The sequence below is a fragment of the Cryptotermes secundus genome, unplaced genomic scaffold (assembly GCF_002891405.2).
Source record: "Cryptotermes secundus unplaced genomic scaffold, Csec_1.0 scaffold697, whole genome shotgun sequence".
Lineage (NCBI taxonomy): Eukaryota > Metazoa > Arthropoda > Insecta > Blattodea > Kalotermitidae > Cryptotermes > Cryptotermes secundus.
In genome coordinates this window covers 302317-324676 of record NW_019724753.1, presented here as the reverse complement: position 1 = coordinate 324676, position 22360 = coordinate 302317, and the positions used below count along the sequence as shown (strand labels likewise).

Genomic DNA, 22360 nt, shown 5'->3' with positions numbered 1-22360 from the left:
TGAATTATTTACATTGGTTTTATTTAATAACTGCTACACGTTTCGGTCCACATATGGGACCATCTTCAGGTAGTCTCATTAATAAGCCTCTTGTTATTTAAACAGCATATGGGTTCATATTAGTGTTACTCACACGCGGTCACATAATTGGGTGAGGCACTATGCTAAAAGCTGGACGGTGACGGGTTCGAGTCCCGATGAGTTCATTACAATTTTCAGTTTAGGTAATCCTTTAGGCGTCACTATGGCCTTAGGGTCGACTTAGCCTGTAATAGAAATGAGTACCAGGAATCTTCCGGGGGGTAAAGGGAGACTGACGCTTAAAGGTGACAATCTCAGCGCCATCTGTTAGCCGATTGTCTAGAGAATGTTCGAGCCTCAACGGCCTATTACAGGGATAGCTTTACCATTATAATCATTATAATACATGTAATTATTACTAAAATTGTAAAAAGATTTTTAGATTTTTAAATATTCTCATGCGTTAGCGTGGTTGGTTGGGGCACTATGCTACAAGCTAGAAGGTTGCGGGTTCGAGTGCCGATTTGATGGGTTTTTTTTTCAGTTTACCTAATCATTCCAGTCTCACTATGGCCCTGGGGTCGACTCATGCTCCAACAAAAATGAGTATCAGGAATCTTCCTGTGGGGTAAAGGGCGGCCGACGCCTAAGGTTGACAAACTTACCACCATCTGTCAGCCGATTGTCTAGAGAAAGTGTGGGAGCCTCGACGTCTCACAAACCTATGGGCCTTCACGGCGTGTTACAATTAAAGCTTTACCTTTACCTCGTCGTTACAATGTAAGTTACTTTGTTATTTGTCGCGTATTGTAGGTAGTGTTTATCATCCAGAGTTCGCAGTTATGTTTCTGTATGTTTATATTACTATTTGTGTATAAAGTTATCTTTAGTTTTTGTGTGTTTCTTCTTGGCTTTTTGAATGTGTCGTCATGTAAAGGAGTATATTCACCTGACAAGGTGGTAAGCAACAACCACATTACACGGTATCAAAAAGAAGACCATATTCTCAAAATTTAAGTGACTATGAAGAAAGCAGTCTTCTGGGATTTGGCACCGTGTATATGTGGTGTTAACCGACGTTTCGGAGGAACGTATCGCCTCCATCTTCAGGGTAGAAGAAAAAATAAGAAATCTGCAAGCGAAGAGACCTGAGAACTGGTAAAAGCAGACTGTGTGGAAATATACACAGCTGTGTATATTTCCACACAGTCTGCTTTTACCAGTTCTCAGGTCTCTTCGCTTGCAGATTTCTTATTTTTTCTTCTACCCTGAAGATGGAGGCGATACGTTCCTCCGAAACGTCGGTTAACACCACATATACACGGTGCCAAATCCCAGAAGACTGCTTTCTTCATAGTCACCGCCGTGAAAGCTTCAAATCTTTAAGTAAATAATCTAGTGATGCATACCGTCCGAGTTTCTTTGACCTGGCCGTTATCAGGAGACTGCGCAATGAATTTGGTCGGGTCCACTACCTAAGATGTACGATGCGTATGGTTTATACCCGGGCGTTACCCTCCCTCCCTTCCCCTTACAGCTGTAACTACGTACTTCCCCTCTATTCCTCGTGGCACCGCCTATCACGCAACCCACATGCCAGAACAAAACACTGCTTGTACGTAGAAATTCCGAAACCTTCATTGCGATGAGTTAGGGAAATACATTAAGATATTAATGTTAAGCTTCAGAAGATGTAGGATGTCGCCGCTGTAGCAGCAGCGTATGTTTCATTCCTGCTCAAAGGACTGAGGTTGCTCTGTTCAATTCTGTTTCCTTTGTATCAGTAAACACTGATATTTCCTAGAAGACCATAGCACCCATGTAATGTTTGACATAATTCCCATAAGTACTGGCCTGAAGCATGTCCATGGTAAACCACACAACTATTTACTGGTCGAGACAACTTAGAGGCATTTTTAATCAGTAAATAGCATTACTAAGTCAATTCGCTTCTTAGGTTGAATGTCTGAATCCCGAAGTTTAAACACATGGAAACACTTTAAGGCAATTAAATAATGTAAAATAAAATTGAGCCGGGATAGCTCAGTCGGTACAGCGACAGGCAGGCTAGACGACCGAGGGGACGGAGTTCGAATCCCGGTAGAGTCAAGAATTTTCTCTCCTACAAGTCGTCCAGACTGGCTCTGGGGTCCACACAGCCTCCTATACAATGGGTACTGGGAGTAAAGTGGCAGGGGCGTGAAGCTGACCACTCACCTCCAGCTAGTGCCGAGGTCAAGAAAATGTGGATATACGCGTACATCCATTCCTCCATTCCTGCATGGCGTAGTGCTTAATTTGTTAAACACAGGGACAACTTTACCTTTTACCTTTTACCTAAAGTAAAATATAACACATATAAATCAAAGAGGAAACATGTACCTGCTTAGCAATTTTTGTTGGATTACACTCAATTTCTGTAGAGTTCAACCGGTTTGGGCACAAGTGTGCGTCATCAGTTAGTGACGTACAATTTTACGTCATCATTGCAAAGTTTCTGGATGCCAATTTCAACATATTGCCGATAGTCATACGCCAGCAGGAAATGTAAATATACTGTGGAGCCAGAGAAACTGTCATTGCTAGGTAACGGCTATGTAACAAGCAACAATGGAGTAACTGTTTGAAGCGGTTATTTCTGTGCGGTCCGTGCCGATGCTATATAATGAGGACCATCTGCCATTAGAGATGACCTTATACTTCCCTCGCCTGGGAGTCTGCGGCAGGCAACCATTGCAGCGCTTGCAAAATATTTTTTTCGCACCATTAGAAATTTTCCAAGGCACACCCCGGTTCGCGATTTACGCGTGGCTTTCAAACTTTCGTACATATAAGATTATATAACAAAATTATGCAGGCAACAAGCAGAAGTCATACAAAATCATGAAAATGCAAATGTTCGTAACACTGAACAGGGCGAACCCCGACATAGCACACGACTAGACTCCTGTTGTAGCAGGAGCTACTACGTATGATAGGGCATGATGTGCTGTACTGACTGACAGAGGCCTTGTATATATTATATACACTATATACATTTAATAACATATAAAATTTAAATTGTACCTACTGACAACAGACTTATTACTGCGGGCTGTGACTTTGGCAAAGGATAGACCCGTCCTCTCGTCAGAGAGAGCGCCCCACATCAAGAAGCCTGTAATTCTCTGACGGTACGATCTGATCTTAAGCCCCAGATGTGTACTTTATTCCAAGACAGACTGGCCGACAGACCGTCGGTCGTAACATAACTTTCACTTTGTCTTTGATTTGAGACGGGAATTAGAAGAGTAGGAGGTTGGTGTGAGATGGCCGTCAGCCTGCGAGGACGTGAGTCCGGAAGTAGAGGAACGTCCACAGTTGGAAGACGTTGCCAAGCAAAGCGGTGAAGAGAGTGAATGAGAACACTAGTCTTTGTGCGGTAGTGTAAAGTGTAGTTACGAATTATGTGTTAAAGTGTCCAATAATTCCGGTTGCCAGTCCAAACCCTGTCCATAGTCAATCTGTCTCGCGACAATATTTACATAGGAGGTTTCTTCTCTAAGACAGTCTACATAAGTTACGGCCTACCCATATTCGCAGAGAGGAAGGACTTCAGCGTATGCTGAATCTGTGCTTTAGGGCAATGTTTCCGTATTTAATTTAACTAAGAAACTCTTTCGCACTCGATAAAATTTTACGGAACTCCTAAGAAAAATCTCTTATATAAGGATAAGTAAGGATAATAGTCTATAAATTTAAAAAACCATAAGATATCAACATATTATTCACTTGCAAATATTCAGAAAGAAAGTTACATTTCAGATATTCAAAATAAGCTTAAAAATTAAATTTTAGAAGGAAGAGTTATTTTTCTTTTTCTTTTTGTTAAAAATTAGTTTCTGTATGGCTTGATATGGGAAAGTATAATTTTCAATTGTTGTGCCGAATTTGTTCTATTTCTGTATTTTGTTTCTGTTTCTGCATAATTCGAGAATCCAGTATCGCACAAGCATGTGTTCGCAGAGTGTATCAGCTGACGAATTTCATGTCTTGATCAACTGTTCCGCCAGATGCAAAAACACTATTCTATTTATTAATTTCTTCCTTTGAAAGTGATATTTCTAATCTAAACAAGTTCCAAAATAAGAAATACTTTCAAGTGAATTGTAAAATTTCACGTTCTGTGTGTGTGATTATGGACGGGGCTTATAGCCGCGCCATAGCTCAAGCGGTTAGTCGCTGGCTTCCCACCGCGGCGGCCAGGGTTCGATCCCGGTTCTGGTCAAGTGGGATTTGTGGTGGACAAAGTGGCGCTGGGACAGGTTTTCTCCGAGTACTTCAGTTTCCCCTGCCAATCTTCATTCCACCAATTGCTACACAGTCACCCTCACCCATCATCTGGGGCTGGTACAATAGGCCAGAAGTGGCCGCAGTACAAGGGACTTAGTCCCACCCCACTAGCATTAAAAATGGACGTGGTTTGGATTGGTGACTCCATTTATTGACAACTTCTATTCACCACTCGTAACTACTCGTACAAGCAATTACAGTGCCACCGCTAATCTCCACAAACCACAAATCACCACAACAGCCTGATGTGTCTTCACCAGCCGTTCCCTGGCAACAGCTTCTAACAGTGGAGATTCTTGAACTTCAGTTCTAACCTTACCCATTTCTTACAACATCTCGGCATAGACCACATAGAAAACACGGCTTTTCTGTTGTTGCGTTCCTGTCTTTTGCTGCGGGAATGTGCTTATATAGCCGTTGTCCCATAATCTCGCGGTCTTTGCATAGCAACGGCTCTCTGCGCTGCAATAATAATAATGTTTAAATTCTTGTTTTTATGTGTGTTGAAATTTTCTTATTGAACACATAATTTCACTCTGAAGAACCCGGGGTTCCGCGGTATACCATTTAGGAAACACTCCTTTAGAGAGATTATTTACAGGATAAAATTTCTAACCTTAGGTATGACATTGATACACAGCCAAGGGTTAAATGTCGAAAGAGCATTTGTAATGGCGGAACAGTACTTGAGCGTAATTAGCATCAAGGCAGTTAGTACGGGTTGCAGCAGCTCGGGCGCAACATGTTTGTATAATTACAGGATAGTGCGTGTAAGTCAAGAGCTTTCTTCTTGCTATATGGCAAACACTCGGACTTCAAAGGGAACCAGCATGAAATTTTACGAACATACACGGAGCTTACATTTCTGCTCGAACAATTTCTCGAGCAAGTTGCGGTTACCTTCCTTAACTCAGAGCTTTCAGAAAGCGACCTCTAAACGAAGGGTTTCACGATAGGCTTTATATCACTCGTGCGTTCTGTGAACAAGGAATATAGCGTCTCGGGCGACATTTCTATGCAGTTCGTACACAATATTACATTACCTCTGTCTACAAGCAGGCCTACAGCCTGCGAGGCCCAATATTGAACTCTACAACTGGAATATACCGTAAAGTAAAGTAATTATATTGAATATGAGGTTATCACAGCGGTAAATATATTCTGAGATGTGACAAGGTACAGTCTGGTCAGAATTGGCTGATGTTTGGAAAGATAGCACTTTCTCCATTTTCTGGGTCGAAAAGTAAGGCAAGCAGAAACGAACCCCATTGACTAACCACGGGAATAGACTCTTGGGATCAGCAGGCATTCCCGCTACGGCGTAAAACAGAAATTGTCTTCTCCAAGTTATGAAAGAGAGTTCACTCGTGAATTGCAATTAATTCATTCATTCATCCGTAAATTGTTGAGTGTTCAGCTGTGAAGTGTTAATAAGCTAATTTTCACTACTAATCGAGAAGACAACACAGAAGCGGAGACATTTCTATCCCCAGAAGCGCTACTACGCAACCGCCAGCGAAGGCACAAAAGACTGAAGCTCGTCTATATGTTCATTATTTTTTTTCCTTGGCACTACAGCCCCAGTGGGCCTAGGCCTACCTCCATGAACTTCTCCGTTCACTTCGGTTTTTCTAGATCTTACACATTCTGTTGGATTCCCCGGGGGGGGGGTGATCAGCTCGTCGCAAGGCCTCTACCTGTACACAAACACAGAAGAACGCTGAGTGGGATTCGAACCCACGATCCCGGCTTCCGAGCCGGTGAAGACAGTACATTCCTTAGACCGCTCGGCTACCGTGACCGGCATATATTCATTATAGCAACAATAAATGTTTGTATAGAAATTTAGTACGTGGTTGTCACTTCAAGCATCGACAGTCCCACAATACCTAACAGACTCACCAACTAACTGAGTACCTAGGTACTTAATTGTCTAACTGATCAACTGAGTAACCAATTAACTAATTAAGAAACAACCAACAACCCATACTGCTTACTTACAAAGCACTCATAATATTGTTTGTTTAAACTTGTTACTTGTTTGGCCTATGCTTCTGACCTGAGGAAGGAGACAGCACGTTCCTCTGAAATATCATGGAAATTTATCAGTTCACGGCCTCGCGTCCCGGAAGATCAAAATCTTTACATCAGTTTGATTTTCACTTCTCTTAGAAAGTTTTTGTTACGCACTGATATTTTATTATTTATTTCGTTAGCATAATTACAGTTGTCCATAAGAAGGCAAAGTTGTTCCTGTGCTTAACTAATTAAGCACCACGTCATGAAGGCGTATGGGGGAGTGGATTTTCTCGATCTCGGCACAAGCTGGAGGGGAGTACAGTTGTCCATTACATATGTAAATAAATTTTGTTACAGTTTATTTCTGTGTCCGATATAATACGTACCTGGCTAGAGTTCGGTGTCGTAACTTGTATATCTTTGCGAATAAATAAATAAATACATATATATATATATATGTATTAAGGCATTACGACTTGAAATCTATCATTGGCATTACTCAATTTCAGGTTACTGTAACAAAGAATTCTCGAAATTTAACACGATGCCAGAAGGTAAGTTATGTAATAGGTCACGAACGAGGGAACATTCTTTAGTTTCGCGGTATCGCGTCTATTCTGTGAGTACTGATGTTATCTTCAGCTGTGTGTGTGTGAAGTGTAGTGTACTATATGAAGGAGACTTTTATTTTAAATATTTATGCGTGTTATTTGTGGGAGGTGACTTTAAGCATCGTCCTCGGCGTATCGCGTGTAACAGTGTAGAGGAACACGTGCGGCAGCAGGATAAGTTAAAAAGGAAGATGAAAAATTATGTGACAAATGCAGAGAATTCTTGTCGAAATCTCAGCGAGTGTTACGCCAGTTCAGTGTATGCAGATATTATGTAATATGAGGTTTGAGGTTCTCACAGCAATGAATATAAAGATTACGATCTTATGGTATATGACTCAGTGTAATCTGGTAGATAAGCATCAAACTTTCTGGTCCCATCTTCAGAATATGAAACAGAAACAGCGAGTTCATCAGTATGGCTGATGCCTTTTTTTTACGAGATTCGTATATCGTCATACACAAGAAGTTAAGTAATATAGACATCAGTTCAGCTTGAAAAGAAAATTTAAGGGTTGTTTTTTAATTATAATTCATCCTCGACAGTATTTCCCTCTATTAATCATATTTACTTTTCAGTATACACCAGTCTGTATCTCGTTCGATATCCCGTATACGGAACGACAGCCCTGAGCAGAACTAAGCCTGAGCGCTAACTGTTCTCATACGATTCCAATCAATACGACTTGGGCTGTAGAGGCAGGGCTTATTGAGGTGATTAAGGAAGAACAGAGACTAGGCTGTTTGAGAACGGAACTGAAAGGGAAATGCTATACCCTAACAGACATTGAACAGCCGATCGCAGTAGCCGGGCGGTTTATGGCATGAAATGTCTTCGTTCTCTCGAATGCTGGGATCGAGTGTTCGAATCCAACTCGAGGCATTGATTTCTGGGCTCGTTTATTCTGTGTTTATGTTGTCCTGTGTGTAGGTAGCGGCCTTCCTACGGGCTGATCCCCCTTCCAAGGTGTCCTACTGACTGTGTATAGGATTAAGAAACTGAAAAATAGGCCAAGGCCCAACAAGGTGCTGTAGAGCTATAGATAAAGACCTAATAACATGAGGATGGGGGTTTATTCTGTGTGTTCGTTATTTAATGACGCTGATAAGTAGCTAGACTGTAAACATTCGAAGTGCAGGGTTAGAGATGAACTGGAAAAGTTTGGGTAGGAAGCGGGCGTCGTCTAGTCGAGGTACTATCATGGAAATTACTTCAACAAACTGAGAAAAACCACGAACTGAGCATCTCTCGAAAACGAGTCAAGAGCGTTACAGCTACACTAACCCGCTCTGCAGGCTGGAGGAAAGTACATAATTAGGCAGAACGTGAAGTTGCTGCACCGCGCTGTGAATATTTGTGAATGACAGGTATAACAATGAACGGTAAAGCTATGGAGGCCCATAGGGGTGTTAGACGTTAAGGTTCCCACATTTTGTAGACAATCAGCTCACAGATGGCTGTGAAGTTGTCAGCCTTACGCGCCGGCCGCCCTTTAGAAAAAATTCTGGTACTCATTTCTGTTAGAGGTTGAGTCGCCCCAGGGCCATAATGCGGCTGGAGGTATTAGGTAAACTGAAAAATCCAGTGACATTTGGAATCAAACCCGCGACCTTCCGGCTTGTAGCATAGTGCCTCAACCAACTAGCTCTACGCATTCGTAGTCTCGACATTAGATGGAGGTGAGTCAGTTAATTGCTCTGGCCGCTTTGCCTCTTCCTCTAACGTATCTAATTGATAGGGGACTGGCTGGACGTGAGGGTCAGTCTTGACGCTGTGGAGAAAGGAGAGATTTCTGCCTCTGCTGGGAATCAAACTCCGATACCAGTGTCATCTAGAAAATGGCCTACTTGCTATATCGACAATGCAAAGTGAGAAGTTTCTAACTTTGTTAAACATGAAATGTTGAGGACATTATTGGAAGGTGTGGGAGGTGGTAGGGACTTGTATCACACATTTGGATGTGATAAGTGATTACAGGTCTGTAGTTGGAATATCTGGAGGAATTATCTGGAATAATATTACAAGAAGTTCTGGGAAGAACATATCGGCTGCTTTCCCTACACACGACAAGGACTATAGAGAGAACGAGAAGATTTGGAGGGACACAGACACAGAGTAAGATGATCTCATGAGCCAGCTTTAATTTCTTTCAGAATAAGAAAAGTAGACTAAAAACTGGTAACGCATGAGGTTCTTACCGCCTTGAGAGGTCACTTTCTTCTGGAATGTGATGTCATGTAGGCAGCTCGGGCCAGATATCTTCAGGTTAGAAGAGTCTTGGAGGCATCGTTTTTCCCACAAATGTTCTTCCCATTCTACCAGAATACACTGCGTCACCGAATCGATTGGTCTAGCAATTATTCGGGAGGCTCTTGGTTCGAATCTTGACCGTGACACCATTTATCTTCACTGATATTTCTTGTGCTTTTCATCAGTCCCCATAGACAAGTTTCGTAGTAGAAATCTCCATTCGGTTACGACAGCTCCGCTACGTATTCTTTCCGACTCACGATTCGCCTAGGTTCTTACCACTTGACGCTTAATGGTATAACTGATGACAGCGTGGGACAACAGTCTAAACATTTTTGCTCTAATTCAGGCGGTCAGTCGCCAGTTTCCCACTGCAGACGTACGGCTCCATCCCGTGTCAGGTCATGTGGGATTTATTGCACTTTTTCATTCAACTCGTAACTACAGACAATACAGCGCTATCACTGATCTACACACTTTACAGTTCACCGTTACACACTAGGGTTCTCAGTATTCACTGGTCATATCCTGGCAGCGGATTCCAACGCAGCAATTATACCAGTCTCACTGTAACTGCAGCACACATGAAGTCTTATTTACACAGCTTAATTCCTTTCTTGCCATTTATTCTAAATCATCTTCGACTACCACCTCAAGAGACTCCCTCAATTATTTCCTCAGCAGATCTGGGATCCTCGGGGCGGACCCAACAGAAAACACCGTTTCCATCGTTATATCCCAACAAAACCTCTATTGTTTCTTGTGCATTCGTTGCTGAGGGAACCTGCTTATCGAGTAGTTCCCTAACAAAGAACGTTTACTCTGGCCCCATTATTTCGGCTTTCAGGCGTCATACCACAATATAATCTCAACACTGACAGCGTCGTGAAATATAAACAAACATGAATTAAGCATAACAGATTGTAGAGGGTCACACCTTCATGAAACAGTGCACGACTGATTTCCATGAGTGTACCGTTCGTTACCTGTAGAACAAGCAGGAGACGTGACCCACTCGACACCATCTCCCGTCACTTAAGCCGCTCTTGCTGGCAGCAGAAGCCGCATTTACCTAATTATATCCCGGAAAGCAGAGATGTCTCGGTGCTAAGCTGCATCGGATGTAAGGTATCTGCCCGAGGCAGCATTCGTCACGGCTGTAGGCCCCATTATCATAAGGAGGAGCTAACGCAACCCGTTCACAAGTCAATATTACAGTGTTCCTCAACCTGTGGGATGCTTCCCACATGTCATACTTGGTAGTTGGTTGGTGCATGATATGTCGAAAATAGAATCAACTTCATTTAATGATACATATTGTCACGTATCCGCGGTTTGCGTGACTAATAATCACGGGTTTCGCATTTAATAATTGGACTTAGTTAGTTAGTTATTGGAGAGGGTGGGTTTTCCCATGCACTTAGACCAGTATTGGTCCATTGTGCTTCCCTCTATGATATTCTACCAGTCTCTATACCCTACCGATAAATGGTGCGTGCCATCAGTCCCGCCCAGCAAGCGAGTTCGGCCACTTGCTTAGCGGTGTCTATAATGCTTCCCCCATCTATCAGAGGCCTTAGAGACTATTTTTGGGCGGGAAACGTCCTGGAATTTGGCTCAGTGATCCCCTTTGAGGATAGGTTCTTTTACATGCCGTAAAGTTACGACACTGGACACACAGCTTAAAGTCCCTCCCGGAGGACTTGTTCCTTGAATTTTTCCGCCCTTAAAAATTCGATGACCTCCGCCGGGTATTTGAACCCGCGTACCACGAGTCATGAGGTGGGAACGTTACCTCTAGACTACGGAGGCCTCTTATAACTGGACTTACTGCACCTTATACATTCCCACATTTCGGGACTACAGCTAATACAGCGCTATCGCTGTTCTACACACGTTCCAGCTCACCATTGCATTCACATTAGGGTTCTCAGTCTTCACTGGTCGTATCCTGGAAACGGATTTATCACAATACCGCTGTAACCTCAAATTATACGTGAGGTCTTCTTGTCATAGTCCGATTTTTTTGTTGCCATTTCTGCAGCCGCCAATTCCGAGACCTCACTCGACTACTCCCTTCTACTGTTGTATACTCCGTTCCGTCAAAGTCAAAGTCACATTGCGACTGACGGTCGGTCAATCCGTTCCGACTGCTGACACTGCCCTCTTATAACTCCTAGGCACGGATCCCCACGGAAAACACCGTTTTTACAGTTCCGTTGCCTAGCAATAAGTATCCTATTGTTCCCCGCGTTTGCCTCTGGGGAAATGTGTTTAGCGACCCGTTGCCTAACAATGATCATGGCACAGACCACATAGAAAACACTTCTTGCAGTACCTTTTCTATTGTTACGTGCACGTATTTCGGGCGTAGCCTAGAAGTGAGTCTACATGTCACAATATTAAAATTTATATAACTGTATAAAGTAGCCCGGTATAGCTCAGTTGGCACAGCGACTTTGCTACGGGATGTACGGCCAAGTTGTCACCGTTCGAGTCCCAGCAAATACATCGCCCAAATCGACTTTTGAATCCACTCATCCTCCTATCCAGTGGGTACCGCGGACTTTACCTTTGATTCAAGCGGCAGAAGCATGAAGCTCAGCACTCATCTTCGTCTATTACAGAGGCCAAAAATGGTGGAGCTATTCCTCCACTCTCCCATACTTCTTCATGTTGTAGCAGTTAACCATTTAGGAGCAGAGACAATTTACCGCTAACTAAATGTCTAAATGAGTGTCTGCATAACATTTGAGGTTTTCACAGCGATGCTTATGAAGATTTATATCATCTGGGGCATAATCCATATAGTCCGTTGAAAGTCAACGGACATGTCGGAAGAACATGTCGTCTCCATTTGCAAGGTTGAAGAATAAAGCCAAGCAACCAGAAGGAAGCAAACAATAATCACATCGATGGATTATTTAAAACGACGTAAAGAAATGACAATATTAAAGTGGCGTTTTTCCACATCTGAGAATTTTGTATTGCTGTTTTATGCGACTTGTAGGTGCATATGAAAGTTTCAGAGGACCATGTTGCTTCCATCTTCAGTGTAAATAACTTTGGTCCTATGTTATGCTGAAACGCGTCTGTAAGCATTTATCAGGCTACAAGGTGTAGTAACCCAGAAGATAATGTTATGTGTTGGGTGTTGGTAACGCGACAAATAACTTCACTCCGATCTGGAACTAACGAATTTATTGTACACTCGCTCTTACACTTACACAAGTCACAATTTCACAGTTACTTCCATCTGCAGTATCACAAATACTTCTCCTGTAGTCAATTCCATTCACTCAATTCAACTCAACTCGTAGCTGCTGGACTTCAAATCATACTGAATACTCTCTTAATGCTAGTATATACGTATATCTCTCTCTGGTTCAACAGTCACAGTCAAGACTTCCTTTACGACTGGCGGTTTACTGCCAATCAGTTCGTCTTAGTATCAGCCCCTTGAGCCCCACGACAAGAATTTTTCTTTTTCCAACTGAACTCTTGCGGTAATAGTCCTTATGTAACATCCTCTCTGACGAGAAGATGGGTTTGTCTCTTATGAATACATTCGACCTTTCGTCAAGTGTATATTTCGCGCATATAATATGTTATCGAAAACTCTTCCTTTTCCTTTACACACAAGTCCTTTTTCAGTACAGGCTTTACAGAGCAGATCATTCCTAACTTACATCTCATGGTGGAGCTATCCCATCGTGCCAAGACAGACACAATATAACTACTGTGTAGTTATGGGATGAGTGGGGTAAGTGACGTCACCCTCACTTCCTGTTTCGCTATCCAAGCATTCACAGAGTTGTCGCCTAGCAACGCACCGATACAATCTGCAACACGTTGCGCGAGTGCCCCGAGGCCTCTGGGGCTCAACAGTTCCTGCATAGAGCCAATACGCCACAAAAATAATACTAGTTAATCCTTGTAAATTACGTCGTAGCAGCTTGCTGCATGTGTGTTTATGAATCTTAAACGTGTAATTAAAGTGCTCACGTTTTTACGCTTGCAGATCTCCCAGTCAAACGCCTGGACGGTGGCTCTACGAGATGTGCAGCGTGACCTCACGGGGTTCTACAAGTGCGAGGTGTCGGCGGACGCTCCACTCTTCCACACCGAGATCAAATCTGGTCTCATGATAGTCGTAGGTACGATCTGATCTCCAACAATGGGGCATCTAGGAGTAAACACTATTAGTTGCTTATTCATCTTATGAGAGTCGCAGGCACCATCTGATCTCCAGCAATGGGGCACCTAGGAGTAAACACTATTAGTTGCTTATTCATCTTATTAGAGTCGTAGGCACGATGTGATCTCCAGCAATGGGGCACCTAGGAGTAAACACTATGAGTTGCTTATTGATCTCATGAGAGTCGTAAGTACTATCTGATCTTCAACAATGTGGCATTTGGGTTTAGCTACCCAGATATTTTTCTTGTAATTTTGTACATATGATCTGAAGTCAGGAAATTGTAACGTGTTACAATATATTTCATTAATTCTTATTTTATTCAATCCATACTGTTTAGGAATCAATTAATTTACTATGAAAAAATCCGTCTTATGGGATGTGGCGCTGTGTAGAAATTGTGTTAACCGACGTTCCTCCTTCATAGTCACCGCCCTGAAAACCTCAAATCTTACATAACTAATTTACTAATTTCAAAAATAAAATTCTCATTGAGAAGCTAGTAGTTGCTGAGCTAATCAAGATATTTCGCAAATCTTGTGGAGCACAAATTTCATTGCCATGCCGTGACGTAGTTGATTGAGGCACGATGCTAGAAGCCGGAAGGTCACGGGTTAGATTCCCGATGAGGTCATTGAATTTATCAATTGACCCAATTCTTCCAGTTGCACTGTAACTCTGGGGTCGACTCAGCCTCTAACAGAAATAAGTACCAGGAATCTTCCTGTGAGTAAGGGACAGCCGGCGCAGAAAATTGACAACCTCACCGCCATCTGTGAATCTATGGTCTAGAAAATCTGGGAGCCCCGACGTCTCACAACCCTATGGCCCTCCAGTGCCTGGTACAGGGATAGCTTTACCTCTTTTTATCAAATTCAGACCAGCTCGCCACTGGTGCGTATTCTGATTTAGTTGAATCCAGTTCACACATTAATACTTAATTTCATGAAGCTCCATTCTAATATTATAATCCCGTTAGTGGCTACCTCTCTTATCTCTTCTCGTTCTCTCATTAAGATATTTTAGGCTTCTCGCATTTCCTATGCATATTATATGCCCTGTCCAATACATCGTTCTTGACTCGATCTCCTTAACATTGTTTGGTAAAGAATAGAAATTGTGAAGCTACTAATTATATAATTTTCTCCAACCTCATATTATTCCTTCAATTTTAGATCCCTACATCTCCTCAGCACCCTGTTCTCAAACATCCTCAATATTAGATATTGTGTGTCAGAAATATCTTTGTAGTTACGTCATTCCTGCAGTTGACAATCTTACATATGGTAAATCCTCTCTCGAGACCTCCAGTATGGCGGTTTTGGTTTCTAACTCAAGCTGCAAACAAAATCTGGTAACTTTCTAATGACGATTAAACAACCTACGTCATTACCTGATAATGACGCATCATCAAAGATGTTTCAGACGCACTTTACACAGAATCGTTCATTGTATGTAACTTTGTTATTGTTTACAGACCTTCCTGAGGGCGACCCGACTCTGTTCGCTGAGAAACACAAGTATTCGTTGGGAGAGAAGATACGGGCTAACTGCACGTCACGTGCGTCCTACCCCGCAGCCAATCTCACGTGGTTCGTCAACGGACAACAGGTACAAGTCAATTGTCCTCAGTCCTGAACAAATTTACTGTCGCTTGAAAGTAGTATTAGGGCTAGGCACGCGGTAGCGTGGCTAGTTGGGGCACTATGCTACAAGCCGGAAGGTCTCAGGCTCGATTCCCGATGAGATCATTGAATATTTTAATTGACCTAATCCTTCCAATCTCACTATAGCCGCGGGGTCCACTCAGCTTCTAACAGAAATGAATAACAGGAATCTTTCTGGGNTGTCCTCAGTCCTGAACAAATTTACTGTCGCTTGAAAGTAGTATTAGGGCTAGGCACGCGGTAGCGTGGCTAGTTGGGGCACTATGCTACAAGCCGGATGGTCTCAGGCTCGATTCCCGATGAGATCATTGAATATTCTAATTGACCTAATCCTTCCAATCTCACTATAGCCGCGGGGTCCACTCAGCTTCTAACAGAAATGAATAACAGCAATCTTTCTGTTGGGTAAAGAGCGGCCAGCGCGTAAAGCTGACAGTCTCACCGCCATGTGTGAGTCGATTGTCCTGAAAATGAGGGAACCTCGACGTCTCAGAATCCTATAGGCTTCCACGGTTTGTTACGGGAGTAGTTACACATTTTACTGCTCTTATACGTTGTACTGTGATTGCAGAACTGTCTATGTGTGTATATGTCTCTGTGTCTATGTATGTATGTATGTCTCGATAACTTCCGAGCGGTTGGACGGATTTTATTCATATTCGATATTTAGGAGTTTCTCTGTCACAGGTCAGAGTTCGGTAAATAATAATATTGTGGCGTGGATGGCGCAACAGGAAGTAGGGGTCACGTGAACTCTGCGGTCTCGCGAGTGACGTGACATACCCTCACTCTTCCATCATTACGCAACGTTCGGTAAACATCCCCTCCCCCACGGTGACGTAACAGAAGAACAACTGTGTCAGGCAACCATTACCGCGGTAACGTAACAACATCGGAGCAACTGCCGCTGCTACGGTAACAGGCCAGTCAACACTCCGTCCCCTTCCCCCACGGTGACGTAACAGAAGAACAAATGTGTCAGGCAACCATTGCCGCGGTAACGTAACAACATCGGGGCAACTGCCGCTGCTACGGTAACAGGCCAGTCAACACTCCGTCCCCTTCCCACACGGTGACGTAACACCACTTCCCACTGTGACGTAACAAGGGGACATCTCTCGTAACACGAGGCAACAGTGAACGGCATAAAAAGCCGGCTGAGCAGTATGTGAAGAGAGAGTGTGATCAGGAGTGACACAGTGCGGATCGTGAAGTCGCCGAGTGCAGCAGAAGTCTAGCAGTCGCCGAGATCAGTGAATGTAATTGTGATACTGCCGTTGGCAGTAATTGTGATTGTGAATTGTGTGAGTGTGAGAGCGAATATGGAATAAATTCCCTAGATCCAATACGGCGTGAAGTTATTTGTCGCGTGACATATACCCAACACGTGACAATATTTTAGCTCCAAAAGTATGGGTTCTTCACAGGGGCCCCTGAATATAAAACTACACTTTTCTTAAAACGTCTCTAACTTTTTAAATTCAATCTCAACATTGAAGAGAACAGTAACTTGGGTTGTAGCGCTGAGTAATTCGTAGGAAGCCGACGTTTCGGAAGAACATATCGCCCCTGCATTTAGGGTCGAAGAATAAGGGGCGCTATAAATCATGAGAAGCAGGCGGTGAGCTACTGCTTTTGTCTCCGAAACGTCAGTATCCCCTTATAAAAGTGCAGATATAACAGGTCCACATGGCCAGAATGTGAGAAATGTAATTCCTATGGAGCTGCACCTTTTTTCTTATTGCTAGTGGGGTGGGACAAAGTCCCTTGTACTGTACCAGTCCCAGATGATAGCTGAGGGTGATTGTGGAGCAAATGGTGGAATGAAGATTAACAAGGGAAACCTGCCCCAGCGCCACTTTGTCCACCACAAATCCTACTTGACCAGACCCGGGATCGAACACGGGCCGCCGCGATGGGAAGCCAGCGACTAAACTGCACCTTAGTTAACTAAATAAAAAATCCAATGAAAAGTTCTAGTAAGTCGCTCAGCTTGTCAATAAATTCCTCACACTTTATGGAATCAGCAGATGCTATAATAATTTCGGCATAAAAAGTTATCTTAAGCCAGCTGAGTCCTTTCTATATCCTCATATACCATTTATTTATGATTAATTTTTTATTCACCTTCTGTATAATGAAAAGTTAAAAGGAGACTTATGAGGTCACCTTGTTCCATGAGCGTCTGTGTGTCACCATAGTTTTATTTTCGCCTATGCGGTCCGTGTCATATCAAAGGGAACTATGCGATTGTCTCTTCCCAGAACTTCTTGTAGTAGTATTTTCTTAGGTACAGTTATGTCTCCCGTCGGATCTCTTCCTTCCAGATTTTTCACATAAATCACGTGATTTTGTGTAATTCTCATTTCTCTCGTGCATACAACACATCACATTCACACTACTGTAATCACTCTAATTATATTGACTGATTGGGAAATCTTATCCTTTCGTATAAACTGAAATGTTTTCTGAAAACACTCAGGCCATCACTTCAGAGCTAATTTCGTAGATGAAATATAAACGTAAGGCATTTTAAATGTGTTCCTGTTCCTAATTGATTATGCATCACGTCATGGAGACGTATGGGGGAGTGGAGGTTTAACTCCGCCATTCATGACATCAGCACTAGATGGAGGTGAGTGGTCAACTTTACGACACAGCCGCTTCACCTCCAGGGAAAGAGCCCCGGTACCCATTGGATAGGAAGTTGGGTAGACCCAAGAGCCGGTCTGGATGACGTGGAGAAGGGAAAATTCTTGATCCTACCGGAACTCGAACTCCGAACCTTCGGTCGTCCAGCCCGTAGTCAACCGCTATACCGACTAGGCTACCCCGGCTCTTCAATTTCTGCAGTGCTAAACTAAATGTTACGGTTCTAATGGGGGCGTGCAAAAAAATCACAACCAAATTTTGGATTGCTCTCTTGGAAACGAAGGGCCACTGAGCAGGTTGGCTTAGCGGTAACAGCCCACATTCCTATTCGGGATGTTCTCGGGACGAACCTTGGTCAGGGCACGTAATATCAGGATTAAAATGTTTCCTGATTTTCCTTGGTCTTATTTGACACAGATCTTGATTAAAAAGATAAAGCTATCCCTGCTATAGGATTATGAGACGTCGAGGCTCCCACATTTTCTGGACAATCAACTCACAGATGGTGATGAGATTGTCAGCCTTATGCGCCGTCTACTTTTTACACCCATGAAGGTTCCTGGTAGTCATTTCTGTTAGAGGCTGAGACGACTTCAAGGCCATAGTGCGGCTGGAAGTATTAGTTCAATTGAAAAATCTAATGACCTCTTCGGGAATTGAACCTGCGACATTCTGGCTTGTAGCATAATGCCCCCTCTCTAGACACATGCCGGATTAGTACCTCGATCATTAACATTCGACGATATGAAGGTTGAGGTACTGACATCTTTGAAAAATATTTCCCCCTGCCCAAAAGAAAAAGTTCTGTGGAATATCTTAAATTACACATTGAAATGGTAGTCGAAATATGTCCAAAGTAAAAATATCGTACTCCATTACGGAAATTAACCACGACGAGGCGTCATAAAAATTCCCCATTGACTTGTTCGTAACTATTCATTGTAACTACACAGTACTCATCCTCGTCCTACCTACGCCATTGTGAAGGCGAACTGCCGACGAACACTTACTCCAGCCAAGAGGGGGGAATTAATGTGCAATTTGTATCGGTAGATGAGTTTAGTGCCTCTTATATACATCAACCCCTTGCCATGTACGGGGATGAAAGTCGATAAAAATGTGAATAAGACTGTCTGCCTCTTTCCACCCCTCTCTCTCTCCTTCTCTATCCGTGAAAAAAGTCAATTGTAAAAGGGTAAATGTGGAGAGAACCCGATATATCGATTATTGCTTTGGGCCTTCCCTCAGGGTGGGAACACCTTATCTGGTAGAAGCAGAGCAGCTATAGCAAATAGGGACCTTCATTTCAGTGCTTTATGAGGGTCACATATGAACTACTGACCAGGAAGTTGTTTACATACCCCTACTCTAGGGTCATTCTTGTGCGTATGAGCTCAGTGATAGTGTCACCATTAAATTCCAAATTCACCAACGTGGAAACACACCTTTGTATATCCGCTTTATTTTAAGTAGATCATTCTTTCGCGCGCTGTAGGGGAAATACGAATACTGTCTGGTGGGGGAAATGGGGAATATGTTACATTTTAAAGCTCACCTACTCTCTGAACCGGGGTATGTATGGGCAACTTTTCGGAAGAAAATTTTATATAGGTAGTTACGTTAGAATTTCCCGTCCGCATATGTATACCGGAAGTATGTTGAAATAATAAAGAAAATTCCTAATGATGACACAATTAACTGCGTCACTAACTCTTCTTACCGCGGTAGGTGAAGCGCACTGGCCATTACATCCTGTGTTAATAACCGGTGGGACGGAGTAGCTCTGTCAGTTTCAGCTGCGGATTGGACGGTCAAAGAACCGGGTTTTGGTTTTTGATACGGGAAACCTGATACGTTCCATATCTTTATTCTTTGTTCTGGGGCCTGTCCAGTCTCCTATACAATGGGAGCCTTTTCCTCGGGATTAAAGTGGCGTGATGCCGATCACCCATTTACATTACTGCCGAAGTTAAGAATTCGTGGAGATATGCTCAACTTCCCTATAAAATTTCATGGCATGGAGATTAATGAAGCATAGATACAAATTTACTTTACTTTCCTGTAAGAAGAACGCGGTAGCGTAGTTGGTTGAGGCACTTTACTACAAGCCGGAAGGTCGCCGGTTCGATTCCCGATGAAGTCATTAGATTCTTTTAAATGTACCTAATCCTTCCAGCCGCACTATAACCCTGGGGCCGACTCAGTCTCTAACAGAAATGAGTACCAAGAATTACCTGGGACGTAAAAGGTGGCTGGCACATAATGCTGACAAATTTACCGCCATCTGCAAGCCGATTGTCTAAAAGATGTGGGAGCTTCGGCGTCTCACAACCCTATGGGCCTTCACGGCCTGTTACAGGGATATCTTTAAGTTTTTGCTTTTTTACATTACTATATACTGGTGTCCTCCAATTTCGGAACTGTGAATGTAAGCTTCTGCGCACTAAGGCTCAGAGGTCAAGATAAAATAGACGGCATGTACAAAGTTTTATTGCGGGATATTAAAACGGAAGAATGATGAGCGGTTTAAAATCTCTCATCTGCGCCGCCAATTTCCTGCTGTCTTCAGGGACCCATTCATGCTGGCGAGTGAATCTACAGTCAATCAGGGAATGTTTAATAAGCTCCCAATTCGAACATTCCAAAGGGTGAGAGGGAAAAAGTGAGTGTTCCACTTTACTGGGGTATTAATTCCATTAACATTTAATATTTATATAACGATTTGATGTCTGTGGGAGAACTCTTACAGTTTGAAGTACATTTTGAAACCTAAATTGGCCACAGCTAAGAGACTCATTATCCTAGTTTCATGTTTGACAGTTTCGGAGCAGTTATGTAAAAAGACCAAAGTGAACAGTATTTCAAATGAAGCTTTCAAAGGGTTTACTATATAGGAAGAGTCACTACCTTTTGCAATATGATGCCATGTAGCTCTGTGACGTTTTCCGACGTTTCGGAGGAACGTACTATCTCCATCTTAAGATTAAGTTCGGAGATAGCAAAAGGTTTCGCACGAACACACCGTCTCCATCTTCAGGCCCGATAAGTTAGCCAAGCTTATTTTGCGTGTCTCCTGTGCTTATTTCCTTCTTTGCTTATTTCCCATCCGAAGAGGTCGGAATTATGTTCCTCCGAAACGTCGGATTGATTCTGAACTACATGGCCATAAACACAGACGAATGTACACTTCAATTATCATATCACAGTCCGAGATACTGACAGCTTCTTAAACAACGCACTGACCCCTCTTAATCATTAAACGTTTATCCAGTAAATAAACAGAAAGTTCTGTATTCATGAGACTCACCTGTTGTCTCCCATATTATTTTCAGTACTGCATATTATCGAATGATGCGTTCAAGGCCTATGTTTAACTCCACCTCTCATGAATAACACACACAAATAATCTATCGCAAACAATCTCCTTTATATAGTGCACTACACTTCACATATCCACATCTAAATACTACCACTAATCACAGAATAGGCACGATACACTGAAACAAAAGAATCCTTCGTTGGTATCCTTCTAGGGTTCATGCAGTGGGTTAAAACTTGACAGTTCGTTGCTATGGTAATATGAAATTGCGTGATGACAGTGATAAATCTACATTAAAACAAAACGTTTTTTTTGTATGTGAAGGGCGGGGGATATCACTGCTATCAACTTCATACAACTTTTATGCGATATTCTTGTCTCAAGGTTAAGTCCATATATAGATGAAATTATTGGGGATCATCAGTGTGGGTTTCGATGTAACAGATCAACTAGAGCTCAGATTTTTGCATTCGTCAGATATTGGAGAGAAAATGAGAGTACAATGAGGCAGTACATCAGCTATTCATAGACTTCAAGAAAGCCTATGATTCAGTTAGGAGGGAAGTACTGTACAATATTCTGATAGAGTTTGGGATACTAATGAAACTAGTTAGGCTAATTAAAATGTGTTTGAACGAAACGTATAATAAAGTCCGTACAGGTAAATTTTTGTCTGATAAATTTCCTATCCAGAATGGTCTAAAACAAGGAGATGCTTTATCGTCGCTCCTTTTCAACTTTGCTTCAGAATATGCCATTAGTAAATTCCAGGAAAACCAGGTGGGAATGAAATTAAACGGGACATATCAGCTGTTGGCCTATGGGTATGAGTATTGTCCGATCAAGGCTACATAAGGAGCAGCGAAGGCTATTCACAGTCAGTTGTACTGTGACAGTCGCCGAGTGCGTTATCAACGACTTCTCAGTACGCAAGTTACGAGCTACAGCCGCGTGTGCGATAACCAGTGATAACCAGTCATATCTGGAGTGTGTAATTCAGGGAGACTTGTATAGCTCCCGCATTATTAGTACGTGAAGACTCTCGAAGAGAGTGTTAAGAGATTTTGTTCTAGGGTTTGTAAAGAGTGGAAACCCGTAACATTGTTATAATCAATTGTAGCCGATAGTTGTAGATTGTTGAATAAACCAATTAACGATCTCTACGGCCTATTCAGTAACGAAACACGTTAAATATACAAAACTGTAATTTTGCCTGTGATTCTGTATGGGTGTGAAACTTGGTCTCTGACATTAAGGGAGGAACATAGACTGAGGATGTTTGAGAACAGG

General features: G+C 42.6%; 1 protein-coding gene across 2 annotated transcripts in view; it reads left to right on the top strand.

The window, feature by feature from the left end:
- LOC111862937 overlaps nucleotides 1-22360 on the top strand; it is a 478990-nt gene that overhangs the window by 442688 nt on the left and 13942 nt on the right. For both annotated transcript variants that reach the window (XM_033750859.1, XM_023848807.2), the window contains 2 exons: nucleotides 13256-13391; nucleotides 14910-15043. In XM_033750859.1, the coding sequence (XP_033606750.1) occupies nucleotides 13256-13391; nucleotides 14910-15043 (270 nt within the window). The remainder of the gene's footprint in view (nucleotides 1-13255; nucleotides 13392-14909; nucleotides 15044-22360) is intronic.